Source organism: Saccostrea cucullata, unplaced genomic scaffold, assembly GCF_032062105.1.
Source record: "Saccostrea cucullata isolate Sc308-1 unplaced genomic scaffold, CSIRO_AGI_Scuc_v1 ctg135, whole genome shotgun sequence".
NCBI lineage: Eukaryota > Metazoa > Mollusca > Bivalvia > Ostreida > Ostreidae > Saccostrea > Saccostrea cuccullata.
The window spans coordinates 338,777-366,712 of NW_026933790.1; the positions used below are offsets into that span (position 1 = coordinate 338,777).

The 27,936-nt window shown below is 36.0% G+C and overlaps 2 protein-coding genes and 1 non-coding gene across 6 annotated transcripts; all 3 read left to right on the forward strand.

The window, feature by feature from the left end:
* LOC134239357 (fibrillin-2-like) lies at window positions 1–27,909 on the forward strand. The gene is made up of 23 exons (XM_062721525.1): window positions 1–136; window positions 970–1,143; window positions 1,362–1,529; window positions 1,836–2,165; window positions 2,461–2,589; window positions 2,776–2,892; window positions 13,411–13,539; window positions 13,988–14,110; window positions 16,174–16,302; window positions 17,590–17,718; window positions 18,177–18,302; window positions 19,138–19,296; window positions 19,837–19,959; window positions 20,270–20,515; window positions 20,613–20,735; window positions 22,994–23,119; window positions 23,377–23,499; window positions 23,776–23,931; window positions 24,130–24,252; window positions 24,994–25,116; window positions 25,341–25,463; window positions 26,815–27,045; window positions 27,377–27,909. The coding sequence occupies exons 1-23, from the start codon at window positions 61–63 to the stop codon at window positions 27,865–27,867; spliced, it is 3,777 nt and encodes a 1,258-aa protein (XP_062577509.1). The 5' UTR covers window positions 1–60; the 3' UTR covers window positions 27,868–27,909.
* Window positions 4,461–4,548, forward strand: Trnay-gua (transfer RNA tyrosine (anticodon GUA)). The gene is given in 2 exon segments: window positions 4,461–4,497; window positions 4,513–4,548. It is a non-coding gene; the product is annotated as a tRNA-Tyr (tRNA).
* Window positions 5,565–12,097, forward strand: LOC134239358 (zinc finger protein 184-like). Of its 4 annotated transcripts, none has more exons than XM_062721530.1 (2): window positions 5,565–6,048; window positions 8,528–12,097. In XM_062721530.1, exon 2 carries the CDS (start codon window positions 8,552–8,554, stop codon window positions 11,069–11,071), a length of 2,520 nt encoding a protein of 839 aa, XP_062577514.1. In that variant the 5' UTR covers window positions 5,565–6,048; window positions 8,528–8,551; the 3' UTR covers window positions 11,072–12,097. The 4 variants fall into 4 exon arrangements, with proteins under 4 accessions (XP_062577514.1, XP_062577515.1, XP_062577513.1 ...); XM_062721531.1 differs by lacking the exon at window positions 5,565–6,048 and adding an exon at window positions 6,095–6,563; XM_062721529.1 differs by lacking the exon at window positions 5,565–6,048 and adding an exon at window positions 7,777–8,126.
* Window positions 27,910–27,936: the final 27 nt, after the last annotated feature.

The following is a 27,936-nucleotide window of genomic DNA, read 5'->3' on the forward strand; positions in this document are numbered from 1 at the left end:
TTAACCAATATAACCTTGTTGAACTCTGCTTTCTCGGTCACTAACAGTAAGTGTTTTGTGATGGCGTCCTTTATTTTTCTTCTAGTACTTTTGCAGATAAATTATGTCAGTAGCGAGCTGGAGGAAAATGGGCAGGGTAAGTTTTCGAGGTTTAAGGAGGCTGGGGGGGGGGTCAACAAATTAACCACCAGATTTAACTTATTTTTTCTGATACGGTATCTTATGCTGTCAGCTATCATTTGGCAAAGAAAAAAATTCACACATTTTAGTTTTAAAATTTGATCATTTTTGTATAGTATCTTTATATGGAGCTCTTCTTTTAAAGGAGATCGAAATAGTCTGAAAATGCCCCCCCCCCCCCCGCCTCTTTAAATCAGTGAACGAGGAAAAAAAGGAAATAAAAATTAAAGAAAGAAAGAGCTCTTAAATATTCATCTCGATTTTCATATATAATATGTTGCATTTAAATTTACCTTAAAGTTAACATCAAGGAAATTTCATTGTTTGAACAAAAATGGAGATTGATTGATTGATTGTATACTGTTTAACGTCCCTCTCCAGAATATTTCACTGATATGGAGACGTCACCATTGCCGGTGAAGGGCTGCAAATTTAGGCCTGTGCTCTGCACTTACGGCCTTTGAGCAGGGAGGGAAAAAATCGTGCCACACCTGCTGTGACACGGGAGCCTCGGTTTATATATATCCGAAGGACCGCCCCATTTAGTGGCCTTTTACGACAAGCAAGGGGGTACTGAGGACCTAGTCTAACCGGGATCCCCACGGGGCCAAAAATGGAGAGAGTGAGACGAAAAAAATGTCTACGTACTGATATATAGAGTTGTAAAACTGTAAAATTGAGGATGAATGGGGGAAAATATCAATGAAAGGAAAGGGGAAAAGGTAGAGAGGGGCGAAGGAAACAAATTAAGTATATTTAATTACATCTAGTTCCATGTAAAATTAACAGTTCCCTACGCGTGTGCTACCCCAGGGCCTATAAATCACGGGACCGTCCTGACTTGGGGCGGTAATCTCTTGGTGGAGTACATTTGTGACGACGGCTTCTTCCCGATCGGGGATGTGTTTGGGGCCTGCATTGAGGAGGAGGGGAAGTGGACCATTAATTCCCCCATATGTGTAGGTATGTATTTTGAATAAATATAATTTTAGGGAAACAAATATATGCATTAAATATCTGTGTCCTTGCTCTGTTTTTAAGTGCGAAATATCGGAATCATTCACCACATTGAATAATGATCTCCTCTCTTATATCATGTATATTGATAATTAATTAAGACAATCGGTGATAATCTCAACATTTCTTGTTCTCATGTTTTACACACACTATTTCCTACATAGCTAAGGGTTGCGCGATTCCCCCCGCTCCGGTGTATGGTTACGTTAGCATGGATGACGAAGGACAAATCGCTAAATTCACCTGTGGACGGAGTCACTATTTGCTGGGGGCCGCCGAAGTTTTCTGTGAAGGGGGCGGACTATGGAGCAGTCCCTCACCAAAATGCATCGGTAAGGTTTCATCATGCTACAGTGAAACCTAGCTGCAGAATGTAGCAGCGAGCTATAGATCTGCATCCAAGTGAAACCTGTTATTTTTAAAATATATGTCAGCGTAGATGGGGTGTCAGATTGCACAACGTAAAAAACTTTTAAAAATTATATAAACAAAAAGGCATTAGAATTCATAGGAAACCAGATAAAACAGGATCGGATTAAACAGTTTTTACTGTATTAATTTATTATTGTAAGTTATAAAGCATATCAGTAATACATTCTCCTCATAAAATTTTACTTAGGTTTTTTTCAAATTGCAAGGTCCAGGCAGCCGGAACCCGAGCACTGAAAAGCTGAGGGTAAAGAACGAGACAAAAGAAGTATCTGTTGAGCAGCCTCCATCTATAAACTTTACCGCGGAAATCAGGGAGGCAGACGGCACATGCATCCACCAGCGTTATAGGACCCCTCCGCCCATTCCCCACGCCACGGCTGTCACCCCTTACCACTACAACAAATACAAAAGAGTGTGGGTCATTTACGCTAACTACACCTGCGATGAGGGTTACCACTTCCAGAGCAATCACTCCAGATACATGTTCTGTCAGAGCTACAAGTGGACCTCTCCAGACCAACCCGTGTGTCTCAAAGGTATAAATGCATCTGGGTTTAACATGTTTAATAGAATGGCCCGTATGTCATGAACGTGTGCTTCGTATCTATAGCCGATGGACTTAGACTAAAATTTCACCTATAAACTTGTGATATCAATGATATCACTGCATTTTGTTCTGAAATTTTTTAAAGCATGCATGTCATCCTGTTGTACACATGATGTATCACCCCATGCATATGCCAATTATCATGAAGTGATAAAGTATGTTAATAATTCAATGTTTGAGCGCCAATTTCAGGTTAAACTAATGGTGTTTAAATCTTTCATCAGATGTAATCCATCCGTGCGTGAGGGATAACGGAAACTGTACCCAGCTGTGTATCCCGGGGGAGGGGTTGGACTACTTCTGTGACTGTTACCGTGGATACGGGCTAGTGAAGGACGGCAAAACGTGTGCTGGTAAGGTTACAGGATACCATATCCACGTGGGGGTGTGTTATGGTGCCAGTAAGCATCCAAGATTAGTGTGTTAATTTATACTTTCACTCTGAGATATAACTAGAACATTAAAGAAAAAAAAGAAATAACACGCCTAGATAATCAGCGACAAATTTTAATCTCTTAAACAATCTTAAACAATTTCAGATAGGGACGAATGCGTCATTGACAACGGTGGCTGTGAACAAGAGTGCCGGAACACCGTAGGCTCGCGATACTGCCTATGTAGACAAGGCTATGTAGCCGTAGGCAACGTCTGTTTTGGTATGTTATAGGTTTACTGATTTTGCCTATAAATTTCAAATTATGTGTAAAATATTCGTATTTTTTTTTTCAAAATCTATAGGCTGCAGATCTGTAGCGGTTCTCCGGAAAAAAAATTTAAAAAAATATATTGACAGACCGGCAGCCACGTGGCATCGTTTTTGAAAGGGGAGGGGGGCAGCCAGAGAATTTTTTTTTACTTACCTGAAAAAGTTGACAAGCAAAAAAAAAAAATAAATAAATAAAGATAAAAAAAAAATTGCCCAAAGTCGAAAATCATGGGGCAGGACCAACTTTTTCCAACACCAACTACTTTCAGTACCAATCATTATACTACATTTCCCGTACATCACTAACAGTGGGGGGGGGGGCTACCAGCCTTTCATTGAATATTTCCTACAGTATAAGTAAAGTTTGGGGAAAAAAAATGTTGCTAGGTGCCTGGGGAGGAATATATATTTTTTTTCTTCTTCTTCTTAATTTGCCCCCCCCCATGTATGACTTTGATCTTTGTTGCTTATATAGGTGCCTGACCGGAGAGTACAGAATGAACTGCAGCTAGGTTTTTATATTTTACCAGTGATAGCAACCTGCACACTGGGGCACATAGACATTTATTAGGGCAGTGAAAGTATGCAGCATATTATGCAATAAAAATAAGTAAAGAATTGGCCAGGGAGGACCCTTTGGTTTTATTAATTCATTGTCATTTTCAATGCAAGCAATGGAATGAAAACTTTCCCCAGGATTTGTCCATGTAATGTTTATCATTAATCTTTGAATTAATCTGTCTCAGTAAATATAAAGTTATTTTGTTTTTTGAAATACGAATGCTATTGGTGTTTAATTCATGTTTAATGGTCTTTTATTCAGATTAAGCTTTTTGAACTTCAGGCCCGCAAGGGAGAGGAGTTAAATTATGGTTTATTTTTAATGTGTCTTTTGCAATAGTATATTTTAGAGATATACCGACCCCCCTTTCCACACTTATAGTTTTCGTTGCTGTAAGGTCGGTTACAGACAAATTAAATTTCAGGATAAAAGTTAAAATTTAAGAAAATGGTCCAATTGGGAAATTAACATCCAACCCCATCTCCCTCGACAATTTAGGAGTTTCTTTTTTTAATTGCCCGACATATTTTTTGAAAGTTGCCCCTTTTAAAACCGTTGCTGTGCCTCATTAAGACACATCTTACAAAGCATAAATTGTGAATAGGACTTACGCATCCATTATTATAGTGAACTACATGTATACACAACTGCACACAGTACTGTAATAATATATAAACGAACAATAATTAATATTAATAGAATTGTCAATTAATTATTTTTGTCAGAATTAAATAAACTTTAATTATTATTAGTATTTAACTTAGTATTCATAGTTATTTAGATAAACTTTTATTATTAGTAGTATTTTACTTAGTATTTATTTATAATTTTATATATCTATTTATTTATTCATTCGTTCATTCCATTTTAAAAAATACGGGAAGATAATCGGATGTGACGCATTATCAATTTGTAAGCGCTATGTATATATATAAGTTAAAAGCCAGAAACAGTATCCCGTGATAGCTCAGTTGGTAGAGCGGAGGACTGTAGTGAGTTGTTCTAGACATCCTTAGGTCGGTGGTTCAAATCCGCCTCGCGGGATTGCACTTTTTTTTCTTCAAGCCCACCCATTGTATGCCTTCATGGCCTTGATACAATGAATGTATGTTGCTTTTCAAGATAAAATTCTATATTTTCTTGTGGTATTCCACACAGACATAGGATGCATCTTTGCAATCACCTTACTTCAGTGAAGATATGTATTTATAACTATAATGTTAAATGTATATTTACAATCATTGTTCATTTGTCAATAATACCCCCCCCCCCCGGGTGGACCCATAATTGGTAAATAAATATATTAAATAATGAGGGGGATAAAAAATTTGCACGCTTAAAATATTCACTGGCTCGCCAAAAAAAAAAAGTATATTATAATTAGCGGTTTAGCTTATTTCGTACAATTTCAATTCACACTTTTTTGTTCGCATTAAACGTTTTAATTAAATATTAGCTTTCATAACTCAAAGCCCTTTATTTATATGTTTTCTATTCGAATTTTATTTAAGAGAACTTAGTATAACTTTACATTTTGGTACATCATAATTTATTATAAAGCATGGAAACATAAAAGGAATTTAATTCTGTAAAGTGCTTTACGGGAGGGAGTTTACGTGTACCGGTATTATAAGCTGTTGTAGTTAAAGTATGATATAGTCCCGTCCAGTTCTCTGATCAGTATCCTTAAAGTAAATTGAATCCTTGTTGATTTAATTTCTATGGAAAAGAAATCGTTATTTTTCTTTAAATGCAATTTTGCTTTTACTTGTATCATATTTCTTCGAATTATATATTTAATTATCAATTTTTAAAATTGTATAATATAAATGTAAAAGAGTGGAGAATATAAATATATTAATAATCATGTTTTTTTTCAATAAATAAGTCCATCATTGATATCTGTCAGCTATATTACTTCTAGTTTCTATATTATGATACTATAGTATATCTAACAGCCGGGTCGGTGAATTTACAGGACTAAAGTTTCAGATTATGATATATGTTTATCACACTTAATAAACATTTCTGATCAATCAATTATGGAGTATTATTTAGAGGACCTCAACTTCCACAACTCCCTTTACACGCCTCTTCCCCAGGGAATACAAGTCACGTCTAAATTTTATTTCATTTGATAAAAAAAAGTCATTATAAATTGTATGGAATCCCTTAAACTTTTATATTATATTCCAGTTATTTTGCCTACGTGTACTAGGATGCTCTGAGAAATTTCCGTGTCATGATTAATACTAACAAATCGGGAACATAAGCGCGTGTCGGTCGAGCACATGTTCTCCTGTTGCACGGATAAATTAGATTATATTTCGTATTCTCTCGGCACTCTCCGCTTCCAAATGGCTTTATCCAGAAGAAAGGAAATACCACGCTGTCAGTCATCCAAGGTTACTCGGGAATCACCGTGTTCAACAGCGTGTCAAACCCAGTTTAAAAGTTTCCAAAGTTTCCCACAGCGCTTGACGTGGATCCAGAGTGTAGGAATAACGGAGAGAGGACATCTATTGATATTAATCACCTCGGAAGGTAGGTGCCGAGACATTTTACACTTGGAGGGATATAAATAGGTACATATGTGTTTGTAGCATTCCAGTCGGATCAGATAACCTCGCCGAACGAGCTTATCCGATGTGGGGCCCAGCAAAGGGGCACTTGTTGGAACTGGTCTGCCGTGAAAGTCAAGTCCGTGTAAAATATTATCACGGATAAACCGTAATCCTGGTCACAACGAGAGGAAGCCAACGAGCAGAACTCAGATAGCGATCTAAAATATCAGTGGGATTTTGGAGGGAAATTGTCCGCCGTGAATTGGCTCGGGACAGGGGAAGCGGTGTTACTCTCCCGTGGGACAACCCGCATGTGGTTTTTGTCCCAATTATACAGACAGCACGTCAAGTCAGATTTATAATAGACTGCCGGATATCAAGGTGCTACAGACGATCCTGTTACCTTTCACTCGTGGCCAGCTATTCTCTGTCGACGGGATTTCTATTTTATTGTGACAAAACTTTTGGATACTTTATGGACCTTGCAGTTAAAGGGTAAAGTTTAGCTATATTTGATCCAGAGTCCAGATTTAACAGCTGTTTAATTCAGCTGGCGATGTGTTCGCCTCAGTGTTAAGACATTCCAGTAGGAATATATTACCTTTGTTGAAGGTCTCCGTGTCGCTTAGGCGTAGAAAACTGGAGGCGGATCTATAAGTGTGAAATGCGTGGTACGGTTTCCATTGTCGAATGATTTGCGAGGTATAAACGTTAGGGAACTCCGAGATACGATATCTTAAGAATAATATTACAGCGTAGGTCTATAAAAGATTTACCAAGAAAGTCAATTACGGGACTTTGACATTTGAGGTAAAAAAAAAAAGAAGAAAAGTGTGTCAAACGATTTCCCTGTTAATTATGTAAATTAAAAATTGTATGACAATAGATAATTTTGGGCTGATAAATAATCCCTTTGCTTTTAACACCACATTGTAGATCTATGGTGTCTTGTTATTGAAAGCTAGCCTTGTAGATTTACCCTTTGGGCGTAGTTTACATGATGTATGCATATATAATGCTCTAGGAAGTTTAGCGGATGAACATGGAAAATCCAGATTCTATCCGTATATTTCTTAAAATATCCTGTTCATCGAGTTCATTTAGCGTGACAGATAGTCATTCTTTTACTTAGGAGAGCTATGAATTCATGGAAAACCTGCACTATTATGTAACAAATAAAAATATCAAAATAAAAATATCAAAGATACGTTTCCTTCTCCATGTTGACGGGGGAAGATTAAATTTTACTCAGCAGTTAAAAGTTTAATTCAAATCTATAAATAACAATCAATGTTACGGAAATAAAAAAATATTCCGAACTATTGAATGATAAAAAAGTCTCTTTTATTCACCAGACATTGGCAGACAAAATATCAAAGTTGTGTGTAATCAGTCAACAGTTAATTGGATCCTTTATACCTTTTTTTTTAAAATTCTAGGCAATGTGCCTCTAAGACCATCTTTCAAACCATAAAGGGTAATTTATGATTTTTTTTATGACCAACTTATTTGTACAACTTTTTATTTTAAATTTAGAAAATAAAATACTACTTGAAAATGTATTAATTAATTCTTACATTCAGAGACTTATCCTATGCATTTTTTACTATTTGTCTGATGGAAAAGAGAATGATGAGGTAAAAAATAAAGTGACACAATTTTTCTGAGCAGAATTTCAAAGTAACTAAGGAAACAGGGCTCATGTTCGGCTCCCCCTACTGCTACTTCTGAGGGTAATTAATAATGATTAAGGATGGAGATCATGGATTTAATGGAGACTTTACAGGATGAACACTTCAACTTAAGGAAGTATGTTTTTGGAATTCACACACGAGCGAGATGGGAAGCGGCCATTTCTAATAGGTCTGAGAGGGGAGGATTGGAAATGGCACTTTGACACAGGAAATTTTTAATCAGCTCCTGTACTTGACAAAAACATTCAAACCAAGTCTTATTTTTCCAAATGAGGTTCTTTTTTTGATTGCATGGCTTCCTTTAGACTTTTGATATTTTAATTGTTGAGTCATAGCTGTTTTGGAGTGCGGAGTCCAGTGGATGGTATAAGAGTCGATACAGGATTTTCTATTTCAGTTGATGATTTTTTTTTTAATGTTTTAGGTTTTTCCCCATTGTGATTTTGAAATGGATAGACTTGAGAATCTAAATTCTGCTTGGTGTTTTTTATAAAGTAGGAGTAAAATACAGGATATTCAAATGAGAATGGTAACTTTTAACCAATGATGAAGGCTTATCAGTATTAAATTATTAGGAACATTTTATTTATTTTTTTTTTTAATTAATGCATTTACTTTTGAGTTCAGACTTTTAAAACCAAGTCTTGAATAATTGATGATTTTTCTTGCAGTTTTAAAAATACCATGTTATTTTTTCAATATTTCTAGGGAAAATTTATCTAAAATTTCAAAGATGTCTAAATTGTATTATGTTTCCTTTTTCAGAAGTTGTATGTAGAAGATGTGACAATGCCGTCTGCTGAGCAATCACTTGTGGAACGTCTGCTGAAGCAGTCGATTCTGACCGTCTGCAAAGAGGCAGTGGCCTACAGCCAACAGCTAGAGATTGATGGAATCATCTGCATCTCCCCAGAAAACCAGGACAAGCAAATCGTTGTCAAAGTTCATGAACTTTTCAAAAAGGCCTTTGATGGTGAAGAAAAAATTCGGATTGACGATCAAGATGATAGCCAGATTGTGGGGAATTCAGAATCATCCCTGTACAGAAAATCCTGCAATGGAGATCAATTTAAAAAAGAGTTTGCAGAAAATTCAAATGACATTTTAGGTGAGGATTCCAACAAGACATTCAGCAAATTCAGTGATGTGATAAGTGAGAGGAACAGTACGTATGAGGAGAATGAAGACTCGGAGAGTTGCCATAGCGATGACACCAGCATGGAGACGGAGGGAATTGGAGCCGAGAATGACGAGGAATCTTCAATGTCTGCCTCAGTCATCAAAAAGCCAATGATGAGTAGAATCATAGCTCCAAAGCTCTCCAATCAGAGAGGTAAAACATCACGCCAAAAAACACAAACAAATTCCAAGAAAAATAATTCAGTAAAGAATGAAGAAGATGATGTGCCTGGGTATATTTACAACAGTGAAGCTCCAAAAGCCGACATAAAGCCAGTTAAAGATGTAGAGTGCAAGCGCTGCTACCAGGTGCTTCCAGACGGACCATCATTTGAGAATCACAACCTGAATCAACACAATGTCTACACTTGCCTGGTCTGTTACAACACTTTCACTTGTCGCAATAACATGAAACGCCACATGAGGCTACACACTGGATATAAACCATACCAGTGTACTCTGTGTTCTGAGAGCTTCACCCGAAAAGACGACATTAAAAGACACCTCATCAAACACAACTACAACAAGCCATTCAGGTGCAACCTGTGTAACAAAGGCTACATGGATCGAAAAACAATCAAAAACCACATGAAGAAAGAGCATGCCACAAAACTGCTACACTGCTGCCCCACTTGTGGTGAGAGCTTCAATGATGTCATCAAATTTCAGAAACATAAGAAGAGTCACCCAGAACTAATGATATACCAGTGCTCAATCTGTAACTTCTCAGGATCAAATCCCCTCATGTATAACAAGCACATGCTGGTACACGGGCAAGAGAAGACTTTCAATTGTGTTCCCTGTGGGTCTGAGTTTTCTGACCCCTTCAAGTACACTAGTCATCTGAAAAAGCATCGCTCAGATGAAGATTTCGATTCTTATCAGTGCTGCTTTTGTTCTCATATGCTTTCAACATACGACCAACTCATTAAGCATGAGCACACTCACGTTCAGAGCAAGAGACACACATGCACTGTGTGTATGAAGCAATTCCGTTATCCTTCCAATCTGCGTGAACACATGCTAATCCATTCTGACATGAGTCATAAGATCCGAATCCACATTAAAAAGGAGGTCATTCCCTCCACACTTAACAACGAAGAAGAGGATCTGTCCAACTCTGAAGGAAAAACTGTACCTGTCACAATAAAACCTGAACCTGAGATAAATGACAATGAAAAGGAACAAATCTCGAGTCAGTACTGGTGTACCGAGTGTCAGACAGGCTTCGAGTCTGAGAATGATCTCACTGACCACATCTCAGTTGCACACGATGAATCGGTCAGCAAATCAGAGACCAGTGGACTGGATAACTCGACTGGTGAAGAAGCTGTGAAATACGACGACTCATTAAATCACCTAGAGGACATGGAAAATTCAAGTAGTGACAATGAAGAAGAAAACTTTAAGAGGCCAAGAAAAACTGGAAAAAAGACTTTTAACAAGGACCCTAATGCTACCTTTAGTCTTTTACCTGCACATCTTAAAAACCTTTCTGAGACAAAGAGCAACAAAGCATGCTCAGACGAAGAAGAAATAGAGTCTGAGTGCTCTAATCAGTCTGAGCTCACAAGTGGTGGTAATCCTAAGAGCATATCCCCAAGTTTTTCGGATACCGCGAGTCCAGCGTCCAGCATGCCAGTGTTTCCTCAGAATGAGCAGGACAATCACGTCATAATGCCGGCCTCCTCTCCGTCACCCATTCCTGTCTCCGTGGCCTCCAACAACTTCAGCACCGTCACCCGCTCACCGGGATTCGAGCGCGTCATAACTCCCGAAATCCTCTTCAAAATGAAGGAGCCATTCAAGTGTGACATTTGTCGTGGAACGTTTGATAACTTTGAGGCCTTTGATAAACACTGCAATTCTATCCATCGGAGATACATTTGTGACTTTTGTGGCAAGCAATTCACGTCAAAGCCAAATCGAGATCGCCATGTGCGCTACCATACTGGAGAAAAACCTTACAAGTGCGAGCTCTGTGGTCAATCATTTTTCCGTGGGGATGACTTGAAGTATCATAGAACAACTCGCCATTCTGATTTCTTTACCTTCAACTGCAGCAAATGCAGAATGACATTTGCATGGGCAAAAGATTTAGAAAAACACTTGTTGAAGTGTCATCGTTGAATTTTAACATTTGTATTAATTTTTTTTAATTTTTAAATCAGAATACATTAACTTTTTATTCTATTGTGCTGAACAGACCAGTTTGAAATGAAATTTGGCATGTTATGACTACCCTTTCCTTTTATCCTCCTTTGGAGAAGCTTAATATATTAAACATTCTAAAATAATGCCTATGCATGAATGCAAAATTTAGGACAGGTGATAATTTCTGAAAGTTATTCTATTTAATTTAGATTTCAAAAATTGTTTTTGGTTTTTATATAGGAACTATAAATAACAAATTGAAATATGAGGCTGTGGAAGTAAGATTAATCCAAAAATCTATGCAACCAGGTAATTCATTGTCAGACAGGTAAATAATTCCACTTTTAGAGGTAAACTGGAAGTACAGGTATCTGTGAATGAATACTGAAGGTTGCTTGTGTTTTATACTTTGTGTTTCTATGCAGTTCTGTCCTTGAATATTGTATGCACTGAAGATCCTTAGCAGGAAGAAGTAGACATGCCTGTCGAGAAAATAAAATGCAAAACAGAAATTTATAGGTGAATTCCAGTAGAAAAATCCCTGGGAAATAAAGCTAGTTTCAGATCCTTTTTACCTGACCAAGCACAATTTTTTATTGTGAAGTCACACTACAATAAACTGCACCTTTGCATGGGATTTAAATCCTGACCCAACATTGACATTCGGAATTTCCAGTGTTTTTTTTATGAGATAAAATGATCGGTCCTCCTGGTATTTAGAACGTGGGTTTGAATATTCTGCGAATTTAAATCATGTTTGTTGAAAAAGAGGGCATATATGCACTAGAAAAATATGAATGTAATAAACAGTTCAGTGAATGAATTCTTTTTTGCATTTATCCCATTTTGTTTTATGTATAACCAGAATTTTAATTTTTTTTTATTTCTGAACATGTTGCATAATCTTGATTGTAACAGAATGTATTCCAGGTTCATTATGAAAGTGCCTTACAAATGGATATTCTTATTTCATGTATACAAATAAAGGAATAAAATGTTATTTTGATTATTCTTTTTTCAATATTCAAATACTTTCATTTGTTGATGGTCTTTATTGAGATAATTAATTTTTAAGTTGTTGGTAAATATCGTTCAAGAGTCAAAGTTTCCATAGGATCTTTCACAAGAACACTGAGCTATTGGGATACGAATCAAGTTTAATTTCCCTTGATTAGTGAATAATATTAAAACAGATTACTATAAATATTACATTAGGAGGTGTATTCGTGTAAGAACCCTTAAGCAAAAAAAGCGTCCATTGAATCAATTGCACTGCTTTATGTCTTACATAAATAATATATATATATATATTCTTATATCTTGCAAGCTATAGTGACAGAAAGCATTATAGGCTACAAATTGACAGGGTGTAAGAATGCATAGACTGCGATATGCCAGAGTGAAAAAAGCATAGGCTTCAGTGCCAGCTAGGGCATAGGGTGGCATAGGCTACAATACCAGAGTGTAAAAATATGTAGGCTACAATTCCAGGGTGTAAACTACAATGCCAGGGTGTAAGGATATACAGGTTACAATGCCAAGGTGTAAGAGGAATATATATAGGCTACAATGCAAGGATGTAAGAATATATAGGCTAAAATGCTAAGAGTAAGAATATACAGGCTACAATGCCAGGGTGTAAGAAGAATAAAATTAGGCTACAATCCAAGGATGTAAGAATATATATAAGGCTACAATGCTAACAGTAAGAATATACAGGCTACAATGCCAGGGTGTAAGAAGAATATACATAGGCTACAATGCAGGGATGTAAGAATATTATATTAGGCTACAGTGCTAACAGTAAGAATATACAGGCTACAATGCCAGGGTGTAAGAACAATTAAAAGTCTTCAATGCCAAAGTGTTAATTAAATTAGAATATATAGGCTACAATGCCAGGGGGATAGACAGTATTTGCTGGAGATAAATGTGTGACAAAGCAAGAAGCTAATCTCACATTTGATTTTTGCCCTTGTTTTTCACTTTCTCTCATTTTTTCTTTTATTCCCTTGACTTCCCCTTGCATTCACCCTTTTGCAGTGTTGCTATCAGATTTTTGCTCAATGGTTTGGGATAGAGAGTAGCCTATGCATATACAACGTACACATGCATATGTCATTTGTCATTTTTCCATTTTGTTTTAATCATAGAAAATTTATATTAAAAGACCATTACACCTCAGTCTAAAAAAATATCCCATACTTTGATGAGAGTGCCATATGACAAAGATATGTTAAAACTTGAGATATGCATGACTTTTTTTCATTTAACACAGACCCCCCAAAAGTATGAAAATGTTTGTTTTGTAACAGATATTGATGAGTGCCAGGAATACAGAAAAAATCTCTGTCCTGGTGAATGCATCAATACACCTGGATCATTCACCTGTAACTGTAGTATCCCAGGCTACTTACACAGTCCCACAGACAAATTCTGTGAAGGTGAGTTATATCTGCTAGTACATGTAGTTTCAGAGTCACTTTTTTGATGTGTTAAAAAGATTTTAGTTTATCATTTTCAGATTTTGTACAGCAATACTTTATAGTAATTAAAACATCTATTTATTTTGGATGTAGTTTTGCTTTGTTTGTCTGTATGTTTCTCTGAAATTAATATTTCAAAGCCTTCTGAAGACGTTTGTTAGGACAATGATCAATTCTTTTTACTAGGAGATATTAAAAAGGAGTGGAAATTTTACAATGTGTAGTTTTCAGATTCTTTTTGTGGTTATTTAACATTCATGACGGACTCTTGTACATTGTGCTGCTATTCATTTCAAAATTTTAGACTTGACTAGATTTTCATTTAAAAATATAAAAGAGAATTAGATATTGTCATTCGATCCATTGTAGATGTAGATGAATGTAAAATATTGTCATGCCATTGTAGATGTAAATGAGTGTAAGGAAAACAATGGAGATTGTCAGGAAATCTGTGTCAACACTGTAGGGTCATATCACTGTGAGTGTGGGGAGGGGCTGAAGCTAGAGGTGGACGATCACAACTGTACAGGTAACTCAGTCTTACAGATAACCCATGCAACTATAGTGATAAATACAGCAGTACAGGTAACATAACTGTACAGGTAAGATAATCCTACAGGTAAAATAACAGGTAAGACAATCTTACAGGTAACACAGTCTTACAACTGTACAGGCAACACAATCTAACAGTTAGCACAATCTTACAGGTAAGTCAATCTAGCTTACAGATAACACATTCTTACAACTGTACAGGTAACACAATCTAACAGGGGACATAATCTTACAATTAACACAATCTTACAGGTAATACAATCTTACAGGTAACATAACAGGACAGGTAAAACAACAATCTTACAGGTTTCACAATCTTACAGGTAACACAACCTTACAGGTAGCACAATCTTACAGGTAACATAACTAGACAGGTAAGAAAATCTTACAGATAGCACATTCTTACAACTGTACAGGTAACACAATCTTACAGGTGACATAATCTTACAGGTGACACAATCTTACAGGTGACACAATCTTACAGGTAACATAACTGGACAGGTAAGACAACAATCTTACAGGTGACACAGTCTTACAGGTAACACAATCTTACAGGTAACACAATCTAACAGGTGATGCAATCTTGCTGGTAAAACAATCTTACAGGTGACACAATCTCACAGGTGACATAATTTCACAGGTAACACAATCTTACAGGTGACACAATCTTACAGGTGACACAATCTTACAGGTAACACAATCTAACAACTGTACAGGTTAAACCCTCTTACAGGTTACACCTTCTTATAGGTAACACAACTGTACAGGTAACGCAAAAGTTCAGGTAACAACATCTTAAAGGGTCCTACAAATAACACAATTTTACATGTAATATCATCAAATAATAATATAACTGCATTTGACACTTACAGGGTCTTGCATATTACATTGTCTGCTCTTGCTGGTAACGTACACCTTAAATTAGAATCTTATTTGTAACATTACCCAAGCATAAACAATGTCTAAAGGGTCCTACAAGTGAAACTAGGGTCTCTTTTTATTTGGCATACTAGAGGTCACCCACTAGGGTGAGATACTTTTACAATCACATAGGGAGGAGGTCTTGGGGAGTCCTATTCACCACTTTTACCTCCTCTGGGCCTGAAGGTAGAGGTTATGACCCCATGTATATATCTTTTGCTAATGGTGTTTTGTATGCTCACTTGTTAAACAAAGAGTGACGTGTTCAAGCTGTGATATTGTTGTAAAAAAGTTTAATCAAAATTGCTCCATTAGAAGAAATATAAAATTATTTTTAAAGTAGTGAAAAAAGATGGCTTATTAATTAGTCATATATTTTAGGAACAAAAATAAAATTTTTCCAGTTACCACAAACTTATACATTGTAATTGTTCCTTCTTCTTGACTTAAGTTCCTATCTTTAGAGGGAAATACTGATAATTTAAGGTCCGTGAAACCAGGGATTGAATGTGTCACAGATTACATTTTACTGAGAGACTTAAGTAATTACATTGTATTTGCTTTGATGATCAGTGAACTTCCTACAAAATCTCAGGACTTGCTGGAACTGTCCATAATTGTAAACGTGCTTTCCTGGTCTGGGAAAGATAATCAGGAAAATGGAACAGTAATTTGTCTGGAATTTAGCATAGAGTTTCCTGGATATACATGTCTGATTTCTGGGTTACAGACTTAGTTATTCCTGATATTACAAATTAATTGACCAAATATGTCATCTATTGATTGTGATATAAGTACAGACTTTTATACAAGAATACATATATGTGTAATTTTGGTTTTTCCCAAATTCAGTCTTAATTAAAATTAAGCAAAGTTAATGGGATCCACTTCATGATGGCAACTTAATTTACAGTCAATGTGGTCATCAGAAATTTACTGGTCTTGATCTATTGAAAAGATCAATCCATTTCTAAAGTAAAAATGCCAGAATGTAAGAGGGAATTTAATTTGGTAATTATTTTGCATTTGCCTATAGTTTAAAAAAAATCCACATATATATAATGCAATTTGTCAGCATTTGCATGTCTTCCAATCTACAATTTTTTACGTTATTTGTAGATGTGAACGAATGTGAGGAATATGGCCCCCAGATCTGTAAGAATGGAGACTGTATAAACTGGAGTGGGGTGTATCAGTGTCTCTGTCACCATGGATACCAGCAACACAAGGATGGCATACACTGCACAGGTGGCCATGATGTTAAGACATTGTAATTACAGGCCTCAGTCAACATTGGAAGACCATGCTACATTCTCTTTCTTCTCAACCATTTTTTTCTTCCAACTAGAAAGTTGTAAAAATCCTACTTTTCTTTATAACTTTGAGAACATATCTTATGTACTCCAATACAGTTATTTACTTTTATTTGTCACTTGTGATCAGACTATAATCATATTTAAATAATATTTATCTGAATTCGAAGCATCATCCTTCTCATCCATTCCATTCATATTTCTGGATTCATGTTATCTAAAAAGCATTAGAACATAACCTACTTTTTCAGCCAATCAAATGCTTCCATTTCTCGCGAAGAATTGATTCTTCATGGTGAAGAATTCTTCTATCTCTGAAAAATTCAACGGTGCCTGATTGGTTCACTTGACAGTTATATGGGTGTGTCTTCATTGGTCTTTGTTCAACAAACAAAAAGAAACTATTCAAAACCCACGTGCTGTTTACAATGATATTTAAACTTTCTAGGCCTTGCTACACTTTTTTTCCCAACTGTAATCTTTTGTCGCCTTTTTGAATATTATTTTTTTCACAATTTGGTACATACAGAAAATACAACCATCGTCATGTATATTAGCTGCAGCTCTGTAGCTCTCCGAAAAAATTATCCGGTCTATCAATAATTTTTTTGGAGAGCTACAGAACTGCAGCTACATGTATATCAGAGACGAACCTTGTCTTTGAAGACAGATTTAATCACAATTTTTATGTAATTTTTATTTGATATTAGACAGCGATACCCACTCCTGCTGACTAGGGCTTTGTCATCTTAACACAATCATTTTTTTTAAATAGAGATATTTCGATTCTTGTTACATGGGTATTCATTAGTTCAGTAACTTAAATATTTTCACCATACCATTTCCCCAGAAAATCAAGCTATTTCATATAATCCCGTGCTAACCTGAATGGGTTGGAGTCAATTCTGAAACCGTGTGTGTTCGATATTGATTGCGTGTTCGATATGTACAACGAGCGGTCAGGTTGAGCTTTATATATGACACAGCCGTGGGAGGAGTTTATTTTTAATCCATTCATTTGATTGGCTGAGGTTCTGTTCTAAGTCAGTAAGATCATATGAAGAGAAATCTTCGTCACGAAGAATGGGCTCCGCTTCGCTCCGCCCATTCTTCATGACGAAGATTTCTCTTCATATGATCTTACTATTACAAAGAGTTACTGTGACTTGGTTTTAAATTATTAATACATGTATCTATATATCTTATGATGATTTTTCTTCAGATTTAAATGAATGTTTGGATGGAAACAATGGAGGTTGTCAGGATCTGTGTGTTAACACTGTGGGTTCCTACCACTGTGCCTGTTCCTGGGAAGGGTACCAGCTAGACCGAAATAAAACAGAATGTATAGGTATGTAATGGCCAGAATAGGGCTATCACAGGTTGGTATCAGATAGATACCAACAAACAACAAATATATAGAGCTAGAACAGGTTAATTGGTATCAGTTACAACAGAACTGAGTGCATGTAATTTCGTTCCAGCTACCAATTAAATCAAAAGTGTGCTCAACAATGTAAGTGCTTCCAATTGCTCACCAAAACTCCATAAATTGGATCTTGAGTAGGAATACATGCATGTTCACGAGTGCTTGCAAGCACTATGCCTGCATGAGTGCAGAATTTTTAGGTTGGCAACTACCAAAAAAGTGTGTAGCTAATGGTACCTGCTGGAAGTAATTACCTATAAACAAAATTACATCTTCATGCCCACTGGCCACCCATTTTCTTTTCCTTAACAGTTAGACATCTAAATAATGAGTATCACTGAATATTACTATATTTCTCATATTTTGATTTTTTTGGTCAGATGTTGATGAGTGTGCCGCAGACAATGGTGGATGTGAGAACTTGTGTATCAATACATATGGTGCTTTTTATTGTTTCTGTGAGGATGAAGGGTTTGTGGTTCATGAGAATGGGAAAAACTGTACAGGTGAGCTTAAAAACGTGTAATGTATGGGTAAGGTGTAACTGTACAGATAAGCTTAAATAGTACAGAAAAAATAAAAAAAACTGTACCGTCAGGTAAGGTAAAATCTGTACATGTAAGCTAAAAACTACATGTATGCTACAATCGATTTTACAGGTAAAAGAAACTGTTCAGGTATTAAAAAAGTAAAAACTGTACTTGTAAGCCAAAAACTGTATAGGTAAAAATGAAACCAAATGTACAGGTTAGCTAAAAACTGTACAGGCAAGCCAAAACTATACAGGTAAGCTAATACAGGTAAGCTTTAAACTGCATGTACAGGTAAGCTAAAATTATACAGATAAGCTAAAAACAGTCAGTTGAAATTAGCTTCAAAGCTAAAACTATACAGTCAGGTAAGCTACATAAAGTGCAGATAAACTAACATTTATAGAGGTAAGCTTAAATCTGTCTAGATAATCTATAACCTGCTTTAGGAGAGCAAAAGTTTTTAATAGTTAGCAAAAAACTTAAATATGAACAGGTAAATTAAAACTGTAGAGGTAGGAAATTAATGTAAAGGAAAGCCAAAAACTTTGAATTGCAAGCAAAAACATTTACATTTATAGGTAAGCAAAAACTACGTTATTGTTTTAATCATGACCTTGACTTCCTTTTTAAAAACTTTGCTCTTAACATTTGAATTGTTACAAGACCTTATTAATTGCTTTCCTATTGTAGCATCATTTCTGACCTCATTACCTAGGCCCTTGAGTTTGACCACCTTTTGAAAAATATATATTGCCTTATTGAGCTGTCATTTAGGGGGTCAGTGTTTCAGAAACATAGCTTGTTTTAGCTTGCAGAAACCACCAATTCATTGATGACAGGAAAAAACTGTGTATAGACTGCCCAGAGAACTCCATAGCAACACAGACCCATATAGCCTATTCCTTGAAGGATTGTTATTGTGACAGTGGTTACCAAGGAGACCCAGGAAGTGGCCTGGATTGTCTGGGTAATGTGACTCCCCTCCCCCTAAAACAATTTTATAACAAATCATACGACATACATGCAATTATAACTGAAATATGCTTTTATTATGCAGCAAATTTGCGGTCTTTGCAATCTTAATCCTTGCAGAGTTGTTCATTCCTCTTTCAGACACCTCTGCTGAATGGGCTCTTGTCAAGATATTTGACAAAAAGTTGAAACTATAATATCCAACCCAAATCCAAAATATTCATTAGTAAAAATATACCTTAAAAGACAAAAATAATTGCAAGTCATATAATGAAATACAATGTATATGGAGATATCAAACAGTATTCAAGGTCAAAAGTTCATTAAACAATACAAATCAGGAGAAGAGCAAACCTCTAAAACACCATAGGTGGGATCAGGTGCCATGGAGGGGTGAGCATCCCCTGCCATCTGGTAACACCTGCTGTATTCACTATTTTACATACATATCCAAGTGAGTGTTCTATACATGAGCAAATGACAGAGTTGATCCCATGAGTTAAAAGTAGAGAGTAGTATTTGTGTTTTTTTTTAGATATAAATGAATGTATAGACAATACATTGAACTGCTCTGGAGGATGCTTGAACCTGCCAGGAAATGCCATCTGCACGTGCCCAATGGGCTTCTTCCTGGAAAAGGACAACATGACTTGTAGTGGTCTGTGTTAATTTATAACCTTTGCTTATTTTTACCAAAAATAAATTATTTATGTAATATCTAATATGAATATACAGTCAAGTATTGCCTTAAATTTTTCCCTAAAGAGTGTAAAATAAATTTTCTTGGTAAAAATTTAGTTTGTACAAGTTATTTCAACTCTTACAGTACAAAGCTGTACACATTTTGTGGAACCCAGAATATAATGCACAATTTTAAACAATGACAATTAGCTAAGATAAAATGAAAAACTTAATAGCTGTTTAGAAATTGCCTTTTGCATATAAGAATTTCTTTGTTTTATTGACAGATGTGGATGAATGCCTTAGCCATGATGGAGGGTGTGAGGGGACGTGTGTGAATACCCAGGGGTCCTATCACTGTCTCTGTCCAGTGGGGTACGAACTTAACTTTGACAACCACACATGTCTCGACATAAATGAATGCTGGCTAAACAACTTCAACTGTCTCCATGAATGCATAAATCTTGCTGGCAGTGCTGAATGTGCATGTTACCAGGGTTACGACTTGCAGGATGATGGGAAATCTTGTGTCGGTAGGAAGTTGTCAATAAATGGACTTTAAACTGTCAATTTAATATCAAGCAGTATAGATGTTTATTAGAGTAGATTAATTTTTTTTATCTTGGACAGATGTAGATGAATGTGCTGAGTCAGGAGTATGTGAGGACACTTGTACTAACACGGACGGATCCTTCCGGTGCATGTGTACAGACTCTGGCTACAAACTGTCCTGGGATGACTCCTCATGTTCTGGTCTCTCACAACTTGTAAAAATAATATTTACATTAGATTTGTGATTTCCTTATAAAGTGTGGTGAAAGCTTAGTCAAAGGGTTAAGTAATGGTTTGATTTGATGTCACAAATGTTAAATGCATGCTTTGGAAGCCAATTAAGGACTAATATCATAAAAAATATATTTTTGCATTTGATAATGTGTAGGACTCCAAAGTGCGATGTGACTCCAAAGTCTGATGGTCATGCCAAAGTCCAATGGTCTATGCAAAACCCTGATGGTTTGACACACCAAAGTCTGATGGTGCTAAAAACAGTTAACGTGTATGACAAGCTACAATGCCGCACCATGCCAAGATTTTAAAGAAGTATTGATAATTATCATTATGTGAAAACTAACCCTCATCTCTCGGATAAGTGCAAATCTAACCCTATTCGCTCAGGCCTAGCAACTATATTGATATCTAGATATCTTTGGTGGGTGCAATAATAACTAATCTTAATAACTCAACTAATGTGCGAGGACTAACCATAAATCAAAATTAATCAGTTGAATGGTGTGCAAGTGAAACGGATATGGTTGTTTAGTATCGTATAAATGTTAGACCTACGTTTTTGTTTAAAGTCTTAAACACTAAAAAATATTAATTTTACGATCATACAAGTAGTATGAATCTGCCATTGTACTGGGACTGCACTGAGATAATACAAGGTGTATTATAGTAATTTTGAGACCTCTCTGGTGACGGAGTTGATAAACGTTAGTTCGTTTCGTCTCCTATATGCCATTATAAGACCTGAATAAGGCAGACGGTTGCGGGGAATAGACGGCTAAGTGTTTAACAGTGAACCAAAGCGTAAGACCTGAATAAGGCAGCCACTTGGTCATATATTTAGAGAGGTGGCATACCTCAAATAAAGGTGGGGAAGTGCCAGGATACAGTACTTGTGGAGTGGCAGGACAAGAAGAAATTTTTGTACAGGAGACACACGTTGACCACAGCTAGTGGTCGTCCAATCAAGAAGAAACCCATTGTATTTGTATATATTGTAATTTTATTTGGTCAACAAAAACCTGAGTTAACAGGTTAACGAACCTGAGTGTAACGCCAGGTGATACAAGCCATATCACCACACACCAAGCTCAGCCGCGTTGCACGTTACACAAGGACTAATCCTAATATCTCTGAAACATGTAAGCAATATGCAAAATAAATAAAAGTGTATGCAAGGATAAATTTGGAAATGATGGCATTTGAATGCATGAAAACGGCGTCAAGAATTGACGTCAAATTATTGTGACGTCATAAACATTGATTGTTTCTCCACACCTTTGGATTTTGGCTTGTCAGACCATTGCAATTAAGCACAGCGTGTCTCATAGGAAATGAGCCATTGGACTTTAGTGTGACCATCCGACTTTAGCGTCTGTATTGACAACAAATCATCGGAGTTTAGCAAGACCATCGGACCTTGGAGTCTAACACATGTATACATAAGGAATTGTTAATTTCAATAAATTTAATTTGTTAAAAGTTAATTTGTTTAAATGAATTTTATCTGTTATAACAACTTAAGATTGAATTCTGTATATAAGAATTATTCCAATTGATCAGCACAGCTGCTGAAATTATGACACAATGATTGTCAAAATTTATAAATTTAAGACATATTGACAAAAATAATATCAACCCTAACACTACTTATGCTGGTTCAGCTGTCTTTGATAGAGATTATAATGTCTGATTAAAAAAAATGAGTATTATGCAAGGGACACAACTGTATGATACAATTTGAAAAAATTAAGAAGCTTTTCAAAAAGATGAAGCCTAAAAATTAAGCTTCTTATACTAAATAATAATTTTGTAGCTAATAAAAATAATTGGAGCATTAATGTATGTATAGAACAGATTTTGAAGTTTTTGAAAGATGGGAGTTTATACTTTTATACTGTTGAGACATTACTGATTTACTAGATATCTATTATAACCATGCACAAACAACTCTGAAAAGAGTAAGAGAAGGCTTTTTACACAATTCACTTAACACAATTATGAATTTAAACTTCCCCCCCCCCCTTTTTTAATGCTGAACAAAACATTTCTTATGAATAAGTCTGTTTAAAGGGAGGTAACTTTAACTTCTTTATTACAATAACGTGTATTTTTTCAAACTTTTGTGTTATTGAGAAGAGCACACTTTAATTTCCCACAGATATTTATATTTTTAGCCTTTGCTTTATTGATGTTTTAGTGAGAAATCTGATTTTTTGGTATAGATATCAATGAGTGTATGGAGGGCGAGAACGACTGTGAAGATCACTGCATCAATGTCCTTGGCTCGTATCGCTGTGAGTGCACTCAGCCCGGGTACACTGTAAGCTCGGATGGACACACCTGTGAAGGTAACTCATTTAATTCTTAATTCTGTTATACATCGGCAGATTTACAGTTGTACAGTATACAGAAATTCACTTTCTGATCAGAATGTGGAGCTGAGAAACCAAGACTAAACTCAAGGTGATCTAACTCAACAAAGGCAGAAAATACTAAAAATAGAGATCTCGATTAGTTCAATTATCCAAAAAATGCAATTTAAATTCCCTTGAAAATTGATGGTTCAGGAACATTTACAAATGGTACCTTCTTCTTTATTTCATAGATGTAGATGAATGTCAAATGCCAAATCTGAACAAGTGTAAACATCGCTGTCTGAACCTGAATGGAGGATTCACGTGTCGATGTCACCCGGGGTACACCAATATTGGCTACTATGACTGTATACGTAAGTTATCAGCTCATACCAGAATCGTTTATCATTTGCTGAAAATTCTACCCACTCTATTTCTCATTGTAAGACATAAAAGATGCAACAGGTGCCACATTTTGTTTAAAAGGTCAAGAACTTTCTTAAACTTTTAAAAAAAACCTTTGATTTTTCCAAATATTTTAGTTCTGAAGGCTGTTATTTTTGATACTGAGTTGTTGCCTATGTTCAGGTCAGTAACCAGTTTTGTAGATATATTGTTAGATCTTCATGTGAATCTCACCCTTCTTTCAGCATGTGCTGTTGGTTACTATAGCAACATAACTGACTTTGATTGTGTGAAATGCCCTGTACTCTCTACAACCAAGGCCATAGCGAGCATCTCCATCGATGACTGTGTTTGTGTGGAGGGTTACCATGGTAAACTGGCTCGGGGAGAGGCTTGCACAGGTATGGCAGGAGTGGTCATTATTTTTAGCCTAATGCTGAATTTTCTTTTGGGTAAAAAAATGAATTATCGGTACTAAAAAATAAAGAATTTAGATTCATAGCAGATAGATTCTTTCACGCGACCTAATTGAATCTTTTTAGGAACAAAAGTCCAAATTTTTTTTGCACCTGAGTTAGATGCTATTTATATCTTTGTAGATGTCAATGAATGTGAGATAGATAACTTTGGATGCGAACACAATTGTTATAACACCGAAGGTTCCGCGAAGTGTGGTTGTAGGGAAGGGTACCAGCTTAGTGAAGACGGCAGGAACTGCACAGGTATTATCCACTGTAGCATGAAATATAGGTTGGGTAGTGAACTAGTTTACTTCCTAGGAACATACTGTGTAAATTACATAATGTAAAATCACTTATTTACACTTATGGGGCATATCTTCAGATGTATTAAAAAAATTTAACATTTAATTTGTGGGGGATATGAATTCATGGATCTTGGCATACTACAAAATTAACCCCCACAAAAATTAATGATTTCACAGTGATTATAGGATATGTAAAATAGAATATGTAAGATAGAATACTGCTGCCCAATCCCATTCACTTATGTGAATAAAAATTTGTATAAATAATAAATAAAGAACATAGAATACTTCATTAGACAAAGTTGCTCCCGCATGACGCAGTGGTAAGAGCATCTGCTCTAGAGTTGTGAAGTAAGGAGTTGATACTAATGTAGCAGGTTCAAATCCCACTGTGGGACATGGAGACCAGTTCTTCGAATGAGACGATATAAATCAAGGTCTCGTGTCGCAGTAGGTGTTGGCACAAAAAAGATCCCTCATTGCTCAATGCCTTAAGTGCCAAGTATAGGACAAAAAATTTGCAGCTCTCCATTGACAAGTGGTGGTGTCTCCACATGAGTGAAAAATTCTTGAGAGGGGCATTAAATAGCAAACAAACTTCATTATACTTGTGGACTGACTTTAATAGTATATCTTGTTCAGAATAAAGTCCATCACCTTTCTCCTTTGTAAATTGATGTCAGACTTTTCCTTTCAGATGTGGACGAGTGTATATTTAACAGTCACTACTGTATTGACCAGTGTATCAACTTACCAGGGACATTCAAGTGTGGATGTAGGCAGGGCTTTGTTATTGGATATGATGGACGCTACTGCAATGGTAAGAAATGGAACATCAGCCTTATAGTGAATCATGTCAATAACTTCCAAATCAAACAGATGGTGATAAATGCACAGCAAATTGTTCAGTTCTTGATTACAGACCTGTAATTTAGCCCAATTAAGACAAATACTTGAAGAATTCTTCCTATCTATAGTTAGGAAATTTTAGTGAAAAATAGTCAAGCTACTATTAAGTATATTTGTGACATTTTTCATTTGCAGATGTAGATGAGTGTGCCACAGAACACTTGTGTGAGGACAGATGTGAGAATACCTGGGGATCGTATGTCTGTCTGTGTGGCAGACCAGGCACAGTGCTGGCAGCTGATGGCATCTCCTGTATCCGTAAGTATGTCTATCCACAAGTATGTCTGTATCCTAAGTATAGCTGTATCCGTAAGAATGAGTGTATCCATAAGTATAGCGGTATCCACAAGTATGTCTGTACCCATTAGTATGTCTATCCACAAGTATGTCTGTATCTGTAAGTATAGCTGTATCCACAAGTATGTCTGTATCCATAAGTATGTCTGTATCTGTAAGTATGTCTATATCCATAAGTATGTCTATCCACAAATATGTCTGTATCCCTAAGTGTGTCTATCCACAAGTATGTCTGTATCCATAAGTATGTCTATCCACAAGTATGTCTGTATCACTAAGTATGTCTATCCACAAGTATGTCTGTATCCATAAGTATGTCTATCTACAAGTATGTCTGTATCCCTAAGTATGTCTGTATCCCTAAGTATGTCTGTATCCATAAGTATGTCTGTATCCATAAGTATGTCTATCTACAAGTATGTCTGTATCCCTAAGTATGTCTATCCACAAGTATGTCTGTATCCGTAAGTATGTCTATCTACAAGTACATCTGTATCCATAAGTATGTCTGTATCTGTAAGTATGTCTGTATGTCTGTATCCATAAGTATGTCTATCTACAAATATGTTTGTATCCATAAGTATGTCTGTATCTGTAAGTATGTCTGTATCCATAAGTATGTCTGTATCCATAAGTATGTCTATCTACAAGTATGTCTGTATCCATAAGTATGTCTGTATGTCTGTATCCATAAGTATGTCTGTATCCATAAGTATGTCTATCTAAAAGTATGTCTATATCTGTAAGTATGTCTGTATCCCTAAGTATGTCTGTATCCATAAGTATGTCTAGCCAGAAGTATGTCTGTATGTAAGTACTGTAAATCACGTTTTATTCGCGAGAACTTTATTTTCGCGTAATTACGCGAGACAGTATGCTCGCGAAAATTAAATTCTCATGCATAATAGTATTCCTTAAAATTATATAAAGCAATAACCAGAATTCGTGAAAATTTTGTCTCGCTAATCAAGAGTCAATGACTATCTCGCGAAAATAAGGTGTCGCGATAATTTAGTGATTTACAGTATGTCTGTATTTGTAAGTATGTCTGTATCAACAAGCATGTCTGACTGTGTCAACAAGCATGTCTGTATATCCATAAACATGTCTGTATTCATAAGTTTCATAAGTATGCCGGTATCCATGAGAGTGAGTGTATCCATAAATATATCTGTATCTATAATTTTTTTAAATATGCTTTTTATACAAAGAAAATTATGAAACACAATATCATGAGTGAATTAAATACATATTTTAACTCACTGTTGTTTGATACTAGTAATTCAAAGTCTTTCGATAATTTTTTTATTAGCATCCTTTGAAAAGCTCCAGTGTCCTGAGGACATCTTTATTGACGTATTCCAACACTATCCCTTTGCTGAAATTGATGTCCCTGACCTTGTGAACCTGGATCATGTGACTGTGACCCCAGAGTGGATTCGGAACAAGAAGGAGTATCCTGTGGGGTCAGTGACTGTGACAATACAGACACACCCTAACGCCCTCCTCAATGACTCCTGTACCTTCACTATCAATGTCCTGGGTAAGGAAAAGTTTTCTGTCAACAAATCCCAGTTTCTTAGTTTCAGTTTTACCAATTTGAGTATTTTTAGCTTACATAAGCCAAAGATCTGATTATAGATAATTCAGTATTGTCTCTCTAGCTGTCTGTCTGTCTGTCATCTACCATGTGTCTTGTATAGTTTACAAACTCTCTACATTTTTCACTTCTTCTCAATAGCCACTTAGTCACTTATTCAACACTAAACACCTTAATTTCACTTTGAATATCTCCTAGCTATTAACTTTTTGAGGGAACATATTTGTACATAGTTAATCAAATTTTTAACAATATGATATTCATTATCTTGTAGAAATCTGTGATGTAGGGAAATACAAAGCTTCAAACAGCACCAAGTTTGCGGCAGTCTGTTTGAATTGTGAAATCGGAACCTACCAGAATGAGCGTGATAAAACCTCCTGTAAACACTGCTTCCAGGGAATGTATCAGGATGAGACTGGCCAATCAGATTGCAAGTATTGTGCACCTGGAACTTTCCAAAATAGAACTGGTCAATCAAAATGTTTGTTATGTCCTGCTGGGGCCTATCAAGATGAATATGGACAACACAAGTGTAAGATGTGTCATGCTGGAACATTCCAGTGGGAGGAAGGTCAGGACATTTGTTTCTACTGTCCTGTGGGTACGTCCCAGGATTTAACAGGTCAGGCCAAATGTAAGCCATGTAAAGCAGACTATTACCAGGACGAGATTGGTGCCAGTCGGTGTAAAGTATGTCCCCCTGACATCCGGCTATACCCGGACAATGTGGCCATCCAGCAGCAGTGTCCTGAACTCAACTGAAATGTTAAATTCTGTAATTACAGTAACAAACTCTAAATTCTGTGTGCATAATTTTGTACATTCTACATT